This window comes from Euprymna scolopes, chromosome 26 (assembly GCF_053919585.1).
Source record: "Euprymna scolopes isolate OS-2025 chromosome 26, ASM5391958v1, whole genome shotgun sequence".
Classification (NCBI taxonomy): Eukaryota; Metazoa; Mollusca; class Cephalopoda; order Sepiida; family Sepiolidae; genus Euprymna; species Euprymna scolopes.
Genome location: NC_136507.1, coordinates 41917744 through 41937290, shown reverse-complemented (window position 1 = coordinate 41937290; position 19547 = coordinate 41917744). Strand labels below are relative to the sequence as shown.

General features: G+C 31.6%; 1 protein-coding gene across 2 annotated transcripts in view; it reads left to right on the top strand.

Moving 5' to 3' along the window:
- Positions 1-404: 404 nt before the first annotated feature.
- The window catches only part of LOC145247991 (nuclear receptor subfamily 5 group A member 2-like), a 364710-nt gene continuing 345567 nt past the window's right edge, over positions 405-19547 (top strand). The window contains exon 1 of one of the 2 annotated variants that reach the window (XM_080109658.1): positions 405-1602. In XM_080109658.1, the coding sequence (XP_079965784.1) occupies positions 1488-1602 (115 nt within the window). In that variant the 5' untranslated portion in view covers positions 405-1487. The remainder of the gene's footprint in view (positions 1603-19547) is intronic. The other variant, XM_080109657.1, reaches the window with a different exon arrangement.

Sequence of the window (19547 nt, the reverse complement as noted above, 5' to 3'; positions counted from 1 at the left end):
AAAAATTTCTGTAATTTTGTGTTTTGTTTAATTAAGTCGAATTCTAATTAGGACTGTTTAATATTTTAATAAACATATTTTTAAAAAAAATTAAATGATTTCTTAATAAAGTTACATCCGAGAAATATTAAAGAATAGTTTTCTTAAAACAAACATGATGAAACGTTTCTTGAAAGTCGCGTTCAACAATATAACCGAAATAGATATAAAGTGTGCATTTAATTTTCTTGATAAGGAAATCATGTATACATAAAAAAAATAGAATAAAAATGTTTTCATTTTCACTTAAAAGATATCAAAAGTACATAGAGTTAAATAAGTTTATTTTGTCACCCATGTCCTTCCATACCCAGCCCTCTTTTGCAACAAAGTAAAATAAAAAAATACACACGCACACACAATCTAATTGACACATACGTTGAGAGAAGGTACGAATGGAGAGATTGGATATAAGTATTTAAAGCAGATAAAAAAAAACTATGCCCGAATTGGTATATGTAGATATTTATAAAAGGTGAATTTAAATTATATTGTTTGTTTTTTTAATTAAATTCATGATATTTAGTAAGTAGAATAGTTTTTAATTGCTTTCTGGAAATGAGAGTGGTTTCCGAATTTCTCCTTATTTTCCATGTAGCTGTGACCTAGTTATGGCGTATCACGCATGCGTCGTGTCGGCGGGCACTCGCTCGCTCTCTCTCCCCGAACAGGTTGCATTCTGCGCGCGCCTAATGCCGACAACAACCGAAGGAGAGAGAGGAGAAAGACGAAGGAGGATTATTAGCAACTAAAAAAGAAAGAGAGAGGAACGAAAATTATATATCGTTACAGAAAGCCATCAAAGAAGGAGTCACTAAAAAAAAAAAAAAAAATAAATAAATAAATAAACACGGGGAATCTAGGACCCCCCCACCCCAGAAACAAGGGAGAATTTTACAATATTGTTTTTGGGTATAAACTTAAAAAAACAAAAAATCAAAAAACAACAACCCCGTGTGATCAAAAATTGTATATATATATACACACACACAAGATACGGAAAAGCATATATTTTTCTTTTGATCGCCTCGGCCGTCATGTAATATATAACGGATGAAACATCCTACAGTATAACAAGAGCGTGTTGTAATTTGCGTCAAACGTGACTAAAAATGATATGTGGGTTCGAAGCCGTCACAATGTATTAATTCCGCATACGATCTAAATGTTGGAACATGTAGATATGTTTACATTTATAAAACAAAAAGTAATATTACTTATGTAAAAAAAAAAAAAAAAAAAAAAAATTTCTATTTTTATTTATTTTTTGCTGTTTTTTTTTTTTTTTTTTTACATCTATTTTATATAAAACAAAACGGAATAAAAATTACGGTCGTCGTCGTCGTCGTCGTGAGGCTGCAAAATCAGGGTTGTGTAGGCAAAAAAGAGGAAACGACGAAAAAGGGGGGGTTGTGTTGTTGTTGGTGGCTGGTTCCGCCATCCTCAACATGATTCAGCATTCAGAAAAACTTGATTCCATGAACGGACTTGTGCCTGTCTCATCTTCATCATCATCTTCATCCACTGCGGCTGCAGAGCCATCACTGGCCGACACTGTCGAAGGTAAGCAAACAGTTTAAAACACACACACACACACCCAAAACAAAAACACACTTCCAAATAACTAAATAAATAAAATAACACCCCATCGAACACATGTCCTTTTAACCCTAAAATACCCACTAAAGCCACGTTTAGTAACGAAAACTGGGTACTTCTGCAGTTTACAACCCGTTCTATTTTTTTTAAATATGATTTTCAAGTAAAATTAAATTTTTACTGAATCTTTGGGTTATTAAGTTGTTAGGTGAAAGTACAGACTAGTTTCCTATGTTAACAGATTTCTAAATAATAATGTTATTGATACTTATACGTCTATATTACTGCGCTGAAATAACAACGGTATTATTTAGAAACCCATTCTTAACATGGGGAAGTAAGGGTGTTTTGTAACTAATCTGTACTTTTACCTAACGATTTAATAAACAGATATGTCGTAAAACTCGAAAATACTATTTAAAAAATAGCGCGGTGACATAGGTTCATAAGTAACCCTTTATTATGCAGAATACGAATCGTGCTGAAATAAGTACCGAAATTATCCTCCTCCTTTTAAAAAAATGTTATGCAATATTAAAAACTCATCCTCAAATACAACCGTCTTTAAAATCTTTTCTAAATCTTTTTTTAGGGGATGAAAAAGGTCTATTTTCTTGCATTAACTATTATTAATTAATAATACCAATTATAATGACCATTTTCTTTTTATTTCTGTTTTTATTTTTCCACCTCCGTCGGTCAGTTTGTAAAAAAACAAAACAAAACATGTTTTCTTTTTTCCTTCATCATACTTAACAAAATCTGTTCGCAAAAGTAATTTGAAGCACAACATTATACATTACGTGACACATTTTGCACAATACGGAAGCCCGATGGCATCACTATGACTATTAATAGATGCAAACTCTACTAAACCCAGTCGTCAATAGAGCTTCAATAGCCGTCCACGTTTTACAAGTTTAATCTGTTAGATTGAACATAAAAATAAAATAATGTTTTTGTAGAATATGATATAATGTTATGATGTGGAGAAAGCAACATTTAGATGGATTTTTAGTAGTAAAATCCCCATTTGTAGCGGTGGAAATCTTTTTAGTTTTTACATATTGTTTTTAGCTTCTGTTTAATATAAAAACATTTTTTTTTTGCATTTATTCTTATCTTGTATTTGATAGTTTCCTTTTTCTTCAACCGACTTTAAAAATTAGAATTTATTTTCCAGTAAAATAATATCCATTTTACCCATGACCCTTATTTTTTTTTTTAAATATAATTACTACTATGTTACGTATGATAGAAAAATGTGTTACACAATTTGTTCGATTTTGTTTGTGATAGGCTACCATACTCAAAAATATGGGTCACGTTTAGCTGTTTCATTTTCATTTGCAATGAAGTTTTTTTTTGTATAATCAAACTGGATCTTTATTTATATAAAGCTTTCTGGTTTTTGTACGTTATATGTGATGTTATATGTAATTTATGAACAAAATGATAATAATATTACTGAAGTTAGCTTTTTTTTTTTACTATTTCGTCGTCCAGGTGAGATGTTAAAAGTTTATGACCTTTGAAGATGGTTCTATTAATATATATATATATATATATATATATATATATATATATATATATATATATATATATATGAGAATAATGGAAATAGTATTCCGACGAAATAGAGAAATAACTCTGTTCCTTATATATAATATATATATATATATATATATATATATATATATATATATAAATGTGTGTGTGTGTTTTTTTTTTCAATTATATTTCACTATGTGTAAGTACCAATCCTTTTTGTTCAAAAGCTCAATATAGGTTAAAAATATAACAGAGCACATACACACGAAGTAATTTCCATGTCGCCAAATAATAGTTCTCTTACTTTGTTTATGCACGTTTCCAGCATCCGAAATTCTCTTTTCAAAAGAAGCCTCTATTTACTTACCCCCTCCTCACGAGGGTAAATAATGCATGCAGTCGGTTTTTAATGTATGTATGAGGGGGATCCAGCTCCCCTGAAAGGGATGCTCTGGATTGGAAAGAAAATTGAAACGGTGCTTACTGCTTCTCCATTGTTACACATGTATGAAATAAACTACTGGATTAATTCCAGTAAATTGTGGAGAACGGTATTTTTTTCCATCGCAAGTAAGTACTTCATAAAGGTTTCTTATGTTCTTTTAACAGCAATATTTTATATGGATGTAACTATGGAAAAGCACCTATAAAAATGCTCTCAAATTAGAAATATTTCTCCTTCACTGATTATGGACAGAAAAAATGAAGTCTAATATTAGACCAGATACAACACTTTGTTCCTAGGCAAATGACCGAGAAGTTTTTTTTTTTTTATTCGATTCGTCGTTTTAAAATCGCAATTTAAAGTATATCAAAGATTTATTTAATATCACTTTTTTTAAGAGAATGTGTTTTTGTTTTAATTTTGATAATAACAAAAACAAAACAGTTTCATTATTAAAAGAAGAAAAAAATTAACCCCACCTCTAACCCTAACCACAGAAGGACGATAGATCCAAAGGTAAAATTTGGTAACACACACATAGTTATATAAGAAACTGTTTTTGTTTTTACTAAGTTTAATAATAAAAAAAGATACCAAAACAACTCCATAATAAAAATTTTAATTAACCTTAACTCTAGCCCTAACCATTTACGTCACAGTTGACAAAAACCTGTATAAATGCAACAAATATTAAGTTCTTTCGAAGAAGACAAAAAATTATATTAAATTAAATATTTGGATATTTTTGTTTGTTTCATTTGTGACATTTTAAATTGCACGGCTAGGAATTTTTATCCTGGGACCTCCAAATCAACAGATGTTAGACCATTCCTAACCGGTCTCTGTTAATTTTGCGGTGGGACTTTAGGTCTGTGCAGTTCTAGGTGGTCCACCCTCTCAGGCGTTGCCTTCTCTTTCTGAGAAGAGGTTAGTTTATAGCTAATCGCCTGAGGCGGCCTACCGGGGATTACCAACGTGGCTACCCAGACATTTTTTTTTTTTTTAGGCCAGTGGCCAGTGCCCCTCGTCATGGACGCTGGCTTTTCAATCCCATTTTTCGACTCTAGTGTTTTATAGTTCTTGCAGTAGTAAAGAGAATTAAACAACTCTAATATTAAAACTGCAAATGTTACGAGCCTGTCTCTGCTTTATCGTTATTTCCATGTCAAGTGCTCGTCCGAGCTCCAATCTATGCCCCCCCCCCGCCCTCCTGGCCAATCTTTCACGAAAAACACCCGTCTAATTGAAACCACTATCAATAATTTTCCCCACTCTTTATCTGTGTCTAAACCGAAACGTAGATTCCATGAACAAAGCTTTTTTTTCTCAGAACTGCACGCGTGTGGAAGTCTCTTCCGTTAGTCTGTTTACCAGCTGGCTGGCTACAATTTGGTTATTTTCAAGTCCAACGTAAACAAATTCTTGATGAGCCGCCCCATTAAATAATCCAATTTACTAAATTTCTACTACTATTACTAAGAAATTATCCCATTGTCTACTGTAACACTTATCCTTGAATAGCCCCCGGGCCTTGTTAAGTGGTGACCTCTTTGTAAAAAAAAAAAAAAGTCAAATCAAGCGTGTAGTTGAAAAGAGACTTTGGGCCGCTAAAAACGTAAATGACTCTATTTTTATTTTTATGAAAAAAAAGTCCCTTTTTATGTACGCATTTTATCCCCCACCTTTTGAAATCGTAAATAAAAGTCCCGAGTTTTATTTATTTATAATTATAATTAGTTATAATTATTTCGACCCTGTCACACAGTACACCATCCGTTTCTTGTATCCAACTCTACACGTGTGTTCTTCAGTTGTCTGTTTCATCCATATGAATGAGACAATTCCGTATCCTGTTTTAGGGAGGAAGAATTTAACATTATGTAATCATAAAAAAGTCGGTTACATAGAAGTTTTTAGCTTTAAGATGGTTTCTATTGAAACATTATCTTAAACTAAATTTTAATTTCGTAGCATTTTGGTTCAATTAATAATTTAATGACCAAACGATGATGCGACGCATATCGCATCGTTTGCTCTTGAACCAAATTGTTGTAAAAGTAGAACTAATTTAGTTAAAATAATCTTGTTTTAATAGCAACAAATTTAAAGCTGAAACCTTCAATATAACAAAAAATTAAATTTAAATCTATGAAAAAAAAAAAAAAAAAAAAATGGGGTACTTTTACATAATGTAAACCGTACCTTCAAAATTCGGGGTTTGTATTACCGTACACATAGATTCGAAAAAGTTGTTAAAAAAATATATTATATATAACAAATGTTATCAAAGGCAAGATAAATTACTTTTCTACCTAACTGGATATAATTTTCGTGTTTTTATTCAATTTAACATGTTCATTCAGCTCGAAAAGCATACAGTATTTACCGATGTATTGGAAAATTCAAAATCGCGGCCGACTCTCTCTTTAACACGGTAAGTTCGGGAAAAGGTGTTATAAATAATAAACTAGACAAAATACTATTAAAAACCCACCGAATATATGTCAAGTTATGTCACGGTAACATATATTGAGCGAATTTCTAACAGTATTTTGTCTAGTTTATTATTTATTACACCTTTTTCCGAACTTAACTGTGTTAAAAAGAGAGTCGGCCGCCATTTTGAATTTTCCAATACATCAGTAAACACTGTATGCTTTTCGAGCTGAATAAACATGTTAAATTGAATAAAAACACGAAAATTATATCCAATTTGGTAGAAAAGTAATTTATCTTGCCTTTGATAACATTTATTTGTTATATATTTCTTTTTTAACAACTTTTTCGAATCTATGTGTACAGTAATACAAACCCCACCCCGTTTTTGCTTACTCATAAAATTTAATTATTTTAGCTAATAATAGGATACTTCTGCATTTATGTTACCGCGTTGAAATAATAACGTTATTATTTAGAAAGCTATTCTTAACATGGAGAAGGGAGGGTGTTTTGTAACTATTCTGTATTTTATTTAAATTTTTATTTTAACAATTTAATATCAACAAAAATATCGTAAAAATTGAATTTAATTTGAAAGTAATATTAAAAAATAACACTGTAACAGATGCAAAGCACGAAAAAGAAAACCACTTGATCAATTTACGTGATTTTGGGAATATGACATTCGTTACGTCATGGGTACATACACCATAAAGATTTTTTTTGTATTTTTTTTTTTAATTAAGTTAAGAACCAAAATAAGTTGTGAAAAAACTATTCACAACCAATTTCGCTCTAAATATAATTGATGTAACTGAAAAAAGATTTAATCCCCTCCTCCCCAAAATATAGCAGGTTTCTAATTTTGTGATCAATTAGAAAACCACAAACGATTACTACTACAACTACTGCTATAGAGCTCGATTTTAGTTTTGTCTTTTATAGAAAAAAACAGAAACGTAGACTTTTAAAAAATTTATTTCTAAATATTATTTGACCTTTTTTTTTTTTTTTTTTTTTTCCCCTAACATCTGGGGGCTAAAAAAAAAAAAAAAAGAAAACACACACACACACACACAAAACGGATCCTATGTAATGTGTACTTTTTGTCTACATAACGAAATGGATGTTCTATTTTTATTTACGAAACTGTAGCTGAATTTTGTTGTACAAAAAGACCAGGATGATGATGGGGAGGAGGAGGGTCACGGCCACCCAGTTGGAGAGGGAGGGTCACGGATTTTCTTCGTTGGAAAGGAAAACTCCGAAAGATTCTAATGTTGGCTTTTGTATTTCCATCACAGGCTTTATTTCTGGCATTGTCTTAGCAAATAAATCAACAACTTGTCCCTCGTCCGATTAAATCCTATGTGATGAAATAACCTCTAAAGTGTTGACGTGAAATTTACATATATAGTAAGTTATAAAATATATATGACAATTAAGCTACACAGAATATTCCGCGTATATATATATATATATATATATATATATATATATATATATATATATATATATATATATATATATGTATGGGGAAATATGTTTAATCTTTCGTCTTTTATTTATATCAATTTTTTAATTTATGAAGCTCCGATGTAACTACAGAGCATATACAGATAAATGACAAAAGTCTATATTCTAAATTTCAAGATGTTGACAATCTTACTGTTTATTTCTTTAAGTACGTTGACAACACCTGTTTCATAGCGCAGAATCATTCAATAATTATCATATCAATTCTTGAATTTATTCCGCCCTTTGGAGTACAGACTTTTGTCATGTGAAACAGCAAAACTGTACTGTATGTGGATGACACACACACACACACACACACACACACACATATATATATATATATATATATATATATATATATATATATATATATATGTATGTATGTATGTATGTATGTAATCCCCTGGTTAGTCACTACTGTTATTTGATTGGATAAATATCCCCTTAGAGATTAATCCAACTGTACATATCCGGCGTTGTCCGGGAGTGTTTTTTTTAAATTTTTTTTATTATTAAGTACTTCTTTTAAACTCCTCGGCCTAACGTTTACAGGGAATATGAACTGGAATAGATACATTGAGAGCATTGCCAAGGCTGCTGCAAGGAAGGTTGGCTCCCTCTACCGTGCTAGAAAACTACTTACGCCTGACAGTATCCTATACCTCTATAAGGCAACCATTCGCCCATGTATGGAGTACTGTTGTAACATCTGGGCTGGTGCATCTGCTGCTTGTCTCTCGCTCCTGGACAGGGTTCAAAAGAGAGTCGCCAACCTGATAGGTCCTGAACTGTCCCATCGACGAGATATTGCATCCCTCTGCCTGTTCTACAAATACTTCAATGGTGAATGCTCTGACAAACTGCAAACACTTGTACCTCCCCGACGTAACTACCCCCGACAAACCCGACAAGCTACTAAGTCTCATCCCTTTACAGTAGAGATCCCTAGGTGCAAGAAAGCCTTTTACTCCAATAGTTTCTTCCCCAGAACTGCGGGTCTTTGGAACTCCCTTCCGGGATTCTGCTTTCCCAACTGCAATGATATGCAGAAGTTCAAGTGTAATGTGAACAAACTTCTACTCATCTCCCTTCATAATGACCCCGCTAATTAAGTCCCTGATAGTAGCCCCCTGCTTCAAAGTGGCACTGTGCCTTGTTTGGGGTGAAAATTGAATAAAAAAAAAAAAAAATTACTTTCATTTATTGTTTTGGTTTATTTACTCACAAGGAGTAGTCAAGCAGGCCATCATCAAAAATTTCTCTTTGAGAACAACTTGTGGTGTTCTCTGGAGTCAGTGACAACAAGTCTCCCCAGATTTCCAGTATTTTCCATCTCTTTTGATAACCTTTGCAGACAAGCTGCGTTATCGCAACAACCGCTTACCATTGATTTCTCTTCACTGATATTATTATTATTGGTTTTCACTGGTATTATTATTTTCATTATTATTATTAAATAGGGTATTGAGCTTTAAAGTTTGATTATTATGGTATTGTTTAGTTATTAAATTATTAATTGAACCAAATTGTAATAAAGCAATAACTGATTGATATTGATATGTTGTCTTAGATAATATTCCAAGTATAGCTAACAAAGCAAATAAAAAGGGGGGGGGGAGGCTGAAAAAAATAACAAACAAATGCAAGCTATGTTACTCTTCTACCTACATAGATAACTTTCTTTTTGTCTTGTAACTTATTTTAAACGTTTTGGTACTTGTTAAGATAGAATCAACAGATGTTTTTTTTTTAAATATATTATTTTAAACAAAAGCAACAGTACTTACTTGTGATGTCGAAAATAGTAGTATATTAAAAAAATTACAAAAAATTAACAAGTAAAAAATTATTTATAGTTAAGAGTAATTTTTATGGAAAATTCGAAACAATGACATTTTCCCTAGATTTGAACACTTTGAAGATTGCGAATACTGGGGATATATTTGTCTCTTTTGTGTTGCTATCGACTAAAACAAAACATCACCCATTAAGGGTGATGTTTTGTTTTAGTCAATAGCAACACAATAGCAGTTGTTCTACTCGATGAGTTTTCATAATTTTTGGTCATATTACTATTTTTGACATGACAAGTAAGTACTGTTTTGGCTTGAAACCACATATTTAAAAAAAATGATCTGTCGACTCTATCTTAACAAACACCAATGTTTTTAGTTATAAATCAAAGTAGTGTAAACCATGTCGAGTTGGAATGAAAAATAATCATAATCGACTCAATAATCACTCAAAAGTCGAAAATTAAACAAAATACTGGTAAAACATTACATATTTGCACTATTTTGTGACGTTTATTGGATGTTCTCCTATTCGTATTTTGTGTAATTTTCGATTTTTGAGCGATTATCGAGGCTTGACTTTCTAATAAGATTACCATTTTTTTTTTTCTGGTTTCCATGCATCACATCATCCCACTGTTGGAGGGAGATAACGTAAATAGTTTTAAAAAGAAAATGTTCAATATTTTAAATAAAGATTTGCTAAAAATGGAATACTGTTGGCACATCCTGTCTTGCCTTGATAGAGTTCGAAACCTAGATGCCTTTTTCTCTTTCCCACAAAAAAGATGCTGTGAGCCTGTCTCTGCTCTATCATTATTTTCAGGGCAAATGCTTGTCTGACCTCCAATCTATGGTCTCCCCTTCCCAAACTTTCACCAAAAAAAAACACTCGACTAGCTAGAACCACTATCAATAATTTTCTCAACTCTTTATCTGTGTCGGAATCTAAATGCAGATTCCATGAACAGAGCTTCTTTCCTAGAACTGTCCGCATATGAAACATTGTTCCAATTGGCCTGCCTTTTGGTTGATTACAATATGGTAGCCTTCAAGTCCGATGTAAACAAGTTCTTGTTGACCGTCCCCTTAAATAATCCAAATTCTACCCAATCTACACCATTAACGATTATTACACTACCACCTTACATTCATTAACTCTTATCCTTCAGTGGCCTTCGGGACTTCATAAATGGCGACTCCCTTGTAAAAAACAAAACAAAAAAAGAACAGTTCAAATGATTTTCTATTTGACATTTCCTTTCAAATTTTAGTGTCATGAAATAATTCATTCCTTTTTTTTCATCTAAAAAAACAAAAATAAATTATGGCAAATGAGTCACCAATTCACCATGATTACAAGCCACTCGAGGATGAATAAAACCAAAAGAGAATTGGTAGAACTTGGTAACTTCAGAGGGCGACTTAGCCAGTGTTTTTGATATTGGACTTAATTTATGGGATATATATATATATTGCGGCCCCCAGGCTAAAGTTGTAGATCTCTGAGTAGTAGGGGACCCCAGAGGTAGTGCGTTATGGTCCACCGATGTGTGGACACACCCTGGCACACTACCAACCCCTACCTCACTGTCTTGTGGGTGCCCGTGGTTGGGCGAAGACTAGGGGAACTAACCCCAAAATCAAACACCACTGCCTTGTGGGCCTTATCACAGCAAAAGGCTAAGAGATGGGAACTCTGATTTCAAATCCTACTGCTGCCTTGCAGTTTTCCTTGAAAGGCTACGGAACCTCATCCAGAAAGAAAAGGCATAGTAGTGAACACGATAGGGCGACTGTTTACCTCACTGAGATTACTTTCGGCCAGAAGCTGCGCCCCCCCCCGCCCCCTCTGCTGCCAGTCGTCAGGGGTTTGCTCCACTGGACATGAGCATTGGAGTTTCAGAGTGTGTCAATCTGATGTGCAACAGATACTGCACCTAAACTGTGCAAGCAAGTTTGGAGCCAAGGTGGAAAGTCCTGTGGTGATGGAGGGGTCAAAGTTCAACGATTTAATCTTTGAACATGGATCAAACTTTTTAATTTGATTTGAGCCCAAAACAATAAATGTTAAGGGGTCAAAATAGGGGTCAAAGTTAAAAAAAATTTGACCTCTGCGGTCTCTACCAAATTACTCGGCCAGTTTTTGGTCTAAACATTTGAATTTTACATAAAGTGTATTCAGACATAGGGCAAGCTTTTTAATCGGTTTTTGGCTGAAAATTTGGCTACCAACGGGTCAAAGTTCAAAAGGTTTGACCTTTGCATTGTCTAGCAAGCTACTCGGCCAATTCTAGGTTTAAACATTTGAAGTTTTATATAAACAGTATTCAAACATGCAGCAAGCTTTTTAATCAGTTTTGGGACGAAATTTGGCTGCCAAGAGGTCAAAGTTGAAAGAGTTGACCTTTGCAGACTCTACCAAACTGCTTCACTAATTTTGGGTCTAAACACTTGAAATTTTAGATGTAGGTTACCTGGACATGAGTTAAACTTTTTAATATATGTATACATATATACATAAAGTTATGAAAAGTACATAGGGTTCGAACAAAGCCAGGTTGAACTGCTAGTATATATATATATATATATATATATATCTCCTAAATCTGTGGCTTAGGTTTCTAAAAAAAAAAAAAAAAAAAAAAAAAAGGGGGGGGTCCTGATCATTTTATCGTTTCAGAAATTAGCTAAATCTTGCCTAGTCCTTTCTCTACTCTATCAGATGCTCAACTGAGGTTCAGTATTTGGTTCATCTTTAGAAAACATTTACAGCAAAAATTCGTCTTCTACCGCCACTGACAAGCACTAATAAAACCACAGTTTAGTGGCCTGAACATGATGCAATGAAAAATTGTGTTCATGCAATATTGTTTTATCTTGTTTTGGTTAAATATTAATGAGACACCTTCTTTTAAAGTTAAAATTTATTTAATACTAGCAGATGTACCTGGCATTGCCTAGTATTAAACGTAACGTTAAATTCATTTAAAAAAAAAAAACTGATTATTATGTTTCTTTTCTGAACAGTTCACTTATAAAAAAAAAGTACTAAGGTTGAGATTGAAACCAAAAGTTAAAGACGATGAGTCGAGTACGATAACCATTAGGCCAACTTTACAAAGTGTTTTCAAAACTACTTATTAACAACATAATGTAAACGATTCGCGCATGTGGTTGTGAAACAGTTGACAAACTGCTAAAAATCTGATGACCCTTCCCCCCAGTAGCAATTTTTCAATTTTAACCTCTTAGCAGTCCTTTTTATCGGATGAAAGCGAGTTAAAGTTTTCCACATGTCTGAATATCCTATATACCAAATTTCAAGTCTGTAGATCAAAAATTTGTTGCGTATATAGGTTGAGAGTTGTCCTCACACATATTCTCACTTTTATCTGGAAAAATTTGAATGTTTATATTTTCAAGTCTGAACATAAAATTCGGTGCATATTCAGAATTATACTTATTTAAAAAAAAAATACAGAAAAATCTTTGATGTACGAAAATGTCATATTCCAAAAATCACGTGGGTTTTGCTCGTAATTTTTCTAGTCTTATCTTTGTGTTTTGTTTTAGTTATTACAAAATGTTTATGATTTTGTTGTTTGTGTTTGTACAGTTTTTGTGAGCCCGTCATAATAAGCTTTCGTGTTGATATTAGACCTGAGCTAAAATCCATTTAAATGAAAAATATAAAAGACGGATACTTTTTTTTTTCCATATTAAAAAAAAAAAACCTTCTGTAAGCACACGTTACTTTCAGGGAAGGCTTTTCTGTAATGATCCGAAGCATGATTAAGACCATCGTTTTTGTGATGCCGTTGCTTTGAATCAATATTCTAAGAAGCTATGGGGGATCCACTCGCTCACATTTTCCAATTTAAATATCGGAGATTTCTCTCTTCTTGTTCAGCTGCCAATGTTGCTGAGGATGTTGCATATAAGTCGTTCATCGGATATTGTAAAACTCGTGGATGTTACTACATTTCTATAATCCTCTCCTCCCCTTTTCCAAATTTCTATTTTTCTTATGGATCAAAACTGATTCTATGGATGATTATCATTATTTTTTATTTTATTTTTTTTTTTTTACATAGGCATAACCACTTATCAAGGCTCAGAGACCACTCGAGGATAAGGGTTAAGAGTGTACAGTAGTCAATTGGACAATATAGTAATCGTTAGTAATGGAAATTCGGTAAATTTGTTAACTTAAGTGGAACGGCTCATCAAGAACTTGTTTATGTTGGACTTGAAGACAGCCATATTGTAGTCAGATTTTGTTTTGAAATATTTGAGATGAGGATTAATATCTCAAATATTTCAAAAGCAATATTAATTTACTTGTCCGTACGTCCAGTGTCACAAAAAAAGCCATCATCATTGCAAAATTAATGAAAAACAAATTACCTCACTTTATAGTCGCTCTTTATCAGTTAAAAATCATTAAAATCATTTCCTCTCCCAAAAATCACTCCCCCCCCATAAAAAAGAACACATTGCTGACGGTTTGAAAATTGGCTATTTTATTTTATAATTTTAAAAAAGTCATGTTGAGAGGAGACTAAGTTTTAGTTTTATTATAGATTCTTTTTAAAATTAAAAAAGTCTCAGTGAATTTGACATCTCTTCCTTTATAATTAATATAAAAAAATTAACAAAAAACAATGTATTGTGCGTTGAATTTTCATTGAAAAACAATTTTAATTTTTAAAGTCAATTCTTTTTAGCTTTAAAACGTTAAAAAAGAATTTGCTAAAAAATAGTTGTAAATTCGTTGTTATTTGTTTTATTTTATTTTATTTTTAATCATTTTATTAATGTTTTTAAAAAAATTTTCAACTACTGTGGAATTTCCATGAATTCTGCTAGTCCTATATTATACAGGATGTCCCAAAATGATCTGACACATTTGTAGGCAATAAAAAAAAAAAAAATTAAAAAACAAGTAAATAAAGAAAATATATATTTTTATTTTTTTAAATGTACGTAGAACGCCATTTTATTTTAATTAGGTCAAAATTCATTTCTGTATTTATGCATTCTTTTAAGCAAATGTCCCTGAATCATTTGATTTCTTTGCATTGTGATGTTCGTTGACCCGCAAGATCGCCTAATCTAAACCCTTATGATTTTTTTTTGTGGGGATATTTGAATTCAAAAGTATTCAGCCACTACCCTTGATCTCTTGAAGAATTAAAACGAGCTACTCCTTCTGAAGTTGTTGCTATTCCACCCGAAATGATCCATCGGGTTATTGAGTTATATCTGTATTTATCCATTTTTTTTAAGGATTTTCCCCAAATCATTTGATATTCTTTGTATTGTAAACAAGTATTAGATCAGAGAATTTATTTACTGCAAAAAGTGTAGCTGAAGACTAGGTGTTGGCCAGGATTAAATAGTGTATATCGCGTTTAACCCTTTTGTTATACACCCAACTGTAAGCCCTGAATCCTCTTTATTATCGTTTCTATTCATTTTAATTTCAATAATTTTCAAATAATATAAAGTAAAATATATTTTTTTCTGAATGTAGAAATCATGTTAATGTTGTATCCACCCCCTCTTCATCCAAATTAAATATATTTCTCCAAGTAATCTGGTTGAGATAGTTTCAGAATATACATAACTGAGGGTGGGGGTCTATCCTAAATCCTACAAAGTGTTTGTAAATAACAAGTAATAACCCCCCCCACACACACACGCACCTGTTCGTCCATTGCTTGCAAAGATGATCGTGATGATGCAATTGTTTTGTGGGTTTGAAGATGGTTTTTTAAACTGATTTGAGTTCTAAAGTATTTCCCCGCATGTTAGACACCGGTGGGATAATTCTGTATCAGAGATGTTGACTGCTCTGTCTTTTCTAATGTCACGTTTTCTCTTGCGTTCTTCATTGCGTGCGGATTCAGCAATTGTAGCCCCTTTTGTAAGTTGCAGCAAACCAGGAACATCTGTCTTGGGTTAGATTTTCCCATGAGTTGGAATACAAACTGAACTGTTTGAGGGAGACCTTCAAATTGTCCTTGAACCGTTTCTGCCGTCCTTCTGCGAAGTATTTTTCCTTTGACCAGTATATACATTTAATTATAATGAAATATATTCTTACAATGTATATTTTTAATAAAATTTTTTCCAAATTGCCACAGTTAAGCCCAATAAAAATGAATTTACACTTTCAGAGCATATATATCGGAAGTAAACATACCAAACAAAGATGCATTTATATTACTAGGTATTTTATTAGTAGTATAAGTTGTTTTACACATGTTTCCTTGAATGGTGAATGGTGGGAATTCACCAAACAACTCGTCAGAAACAGATTTATGTTCTTTGAAAAAATGAAAAAAAAAAAAAAAGACAGAGATATTGAGATCATTGGATTAAAAATGATAAAAAGTCATAAGGGTAAAGATCTAATGATTTTAAAGGATTCCTATTTTTTTTCCACCAATTTTTATCCTTTTTAAATCCAAAGGGTGGGTGGGAACTACAACTTTATCTTTTTTTCCGAGAAACATAAATCCGTCTCTGATGAGTTGTTTAGTGAATTTCCACCATTCAAAGAAACACATGTAAGACAATTATACTAATAATAAAATATTAGGTTAGTGCAAAAATAATGTTATGTATATATATAGTTGAACATTATTTTTGCACTAACCTAATAATATGAATGTTATGTAAATGCATTTTTTGGTTTGGTATGTTTACTTCTTATTTATATATTAGTGATGGGACGATTCCACTATTTTTCCCTGATTCCAGTACAATTATCAATTCTGTTTTTAATTTCCAATACAATTATCAATTCTGTTTTTAATTTCCAATACAATTATCAATTCTGTTTTTAATTTCCAATACAATTACCAATTCTGTTTTTAATTTCCAATACAATTACCAATTCTGTTTTTAATTTCCAATACAATTACCAATTCTGTTTTCAATTTCCAATACAATTACCAATTCTGTTTTTAATTTCCAATACAATTACAAATTTCGATTGTTTATAAATCATTAAATATTTTGCTAAAGAGTTTTTTTGTTTTTATTATTCTGGAGGAGGTGCCGGATTACTGCAAATACCTGTGTAATATGTACATACATTTGCTGTGACATAAAAATTCACTTCTGGATAGTAGGAATCTATAGATTTTAGTTTTAGTCGGGGTCCAAATTAATATAAATATGTATTTTATTAGTAGTAGTACTAGCAATGGAAAACAAGGTTTTAAACCAAAGTAAAAAAAATGAAACAATTAAAAGAATCGTTTTTGGTATCGGAAATGAAGGTAAAAAAATTTTTTCAGATACTGATTCTGATATCTCCAAAAGTTTCGATTAATCGCCTCAACACTATATTTGATTGGATGGGATGATTCCAATATTTTCCCCAATTCTGATTACCGATTCTTTAATTTAATTTTTCATGTATAATTTATTATCAATTAGGATGACTTAAAAAATATCATTGGATTTTATTTTTGATTTATTTTTTAATGGAAATTGCTCCAGACAAAGCATGAAGCCACTTGGTGTAAGGAGCTGAAAAAAAAAATGACTTCAAGGTTAAAAACTTGCCAACGATAAGTGTTAGATCAAATAGATTCTGACTGAGAAAACAGCAATCCTCTCCTCTTTGTCAGAAACATTGCTCATGAAATGTGAGGACAAAATAAGGGAAACGAGAATTATGTGGCTGCTGGTAATAAGTGGAGGATTTCTTTCTGAATTTATTTCAGTGAAACTTGTCTGACTTGCTGTAAAAGGTCAGAGGTTACATTGGTCGAAATGTTGTGAAACTGTAACTCAAGATGAGAATAGTAGTCCGAAGAATTCAAAGAAATCCGCATGTGAACACTTCAGAAACAAAGTACACATTGGTCTTTATTATAGAGTTGATGAACTTTTTTAGAATTTTAAATGAATGTTAAACCGAATAATGATAACGATGATTAGTAGAATACCCGTCCTGAGGTGGGTATTTTGCTAAGAACAAAGATTGCAAAAGAGAACGTATGTTGGAATGAAATAACTGAAATGGAATATATATTTCTTGTTTTACCGACTGCCCAACATTATCTCCATCTCTTTTAGTAACCGAATATACATTTGTCTTGTTCCTTTTTTTGAGGAGTGAGGAGGAGGCTTGCATACAACAACTAAATAAAAACAAATTTAAACCTTTTCTCAATATCATCTCACTTTTTCTTCCTCTTAATATTAAAAAAAAAATCCTCTGTAAGCAATCTAAGACTTGCTTTACACAATTTAAGTTTGCTAAATCTCGTCCATATTTTTTTTAGTAGTATTATCAATATATATATATATATATATATATACTGTTCACGGCATCTTGAAAAAAAAAGAGTAAATCTTTGTTAGTACGAGATTTGCGGAGACTAAAAAAAGAACTGACCCAAAAGATTGGTCTTGCAATTAAAAAAAAAAAAAAATTCTGCTTGATCAAAATGATGATGAAAGACACCGCTTGCACTTGTGTTTTTTTTTTTTTTTTTTTTTTTTTTTTTTTTTTTTTAAGCGCCATCAGTTTATGTAATTACTACGTATTGCGTTTGAGGAGCTGAGTGCGTAACATTGTTGATGTGCACTGTGTGCTGTTTAGACAACATACACACAACACGTTCACTATTAGCATGTTGTTTTCTCTTTCAATCTTACTCGTGTCGCATCACAGTTAAGCTTTTAACTTACAGGAGCCTATCTTAACATTGGATATAAACAAATTTAATGCCCTTCGTTGTAAACCATACTTTGCTTCTCGTTATTAACCCTATTTACACCTCTCTTTTATTAACTAGCCATCAATTACATGTACGTGCAAATTGAGCCCTCCCTTTACTTAAAAATTCACCAAAAATTAGGAAATTAACCAATTTTAATTAAATTTTCAGTATTTATCAAATAATGATCACGGAATATCATGGACCCATTATTTTTATTTGAATCTAAGTGGAAATGTAATATAAAGTTATGGTTTTCAGTAGTAAAAAAACAAAACAAAAAAAAATGAATGAATTTGTTTTTGTTTTGTTTATGAATATAAAGCATCGTAAATTGTTACAATAAAAAAAGAAAGATTAAGTTTTTCAGGAACATTACAAAAAAAGCCCCTAAAATCCGTATTAATGAAATTAATATGACTCAAAGAAAAATTAATTTCTCATACTATCGATATTATCATTGAATTAAGCATTATTTATTTAATGTTTTCACACAAAAAAAATATAATTGCAAAAAGTATTTCTACTTTTTTTTTTTTTTTTTAGCTTACATGTTTCGTGCAATTTTTATATGGGATATTCTAATATTTTCCTTGCTTGAATGAACGTGTAACTTTCGGCATAGCATAGTTTTTATATAATCTTGAAAAACAAAAGAAATATTTTTAATTAAAAGCAGGAACACAGAAAAATAATTAAATTAAAAATGGTAAAAATTGTACAAACATTCACGATAGGAATGTACGGATGCACGGGTGGGTGAAAAAAAAGAAAGAAAACCAACACTCCCTACCTCTATCCATCATTTTCAGACAGCCTTTTGACTTTTTGATATTTTGGGCTTCCTTAGAATCCATTCTTAGATGAGTTTGTTTTGGTTTGTGGAAAACAAGAATATCTCGCTTTTGGGTGCTTATTAAGCTTCTTTTTGTTTTTTTATACAAGCAAAGTGTTTTTTTTTTTTTATTTAATTCAATATCTTAGGACTTTAGCTTTACTAATTATCTTTGAAATAGACTCAGAAAATTAATTTTTATCTTTCAAAGGATTTTTACAATGGATTTATTTAACTTGAAAATTTAGCTGAATTTGTCAGTTTCCAAATGTTGCCATGAAAATATTTTTCATTATAAGTTTTTTTTTTTCTCGTGTATAAATATTTTTTCAATTTTGAAATTAACTTTAGGCTTTAATCTGTCAAATACAATCAAAAAGTAGTCGGAAGCTTTCCAAAAAAATTATGAAAAACCAGCTTTCAAAACTATGTCCCTCCATCGTTTTTCCCGCCATTATTTCCTGTACCTAGCATATTATTAGAAAACAGCACAGTCAGCTGCGTTATTTATTTCAAGGTAAAAATTTGCCAATGATAAATGTTAGATTGAATAGATTGTGTCGGTTAGCACTAACTCTATT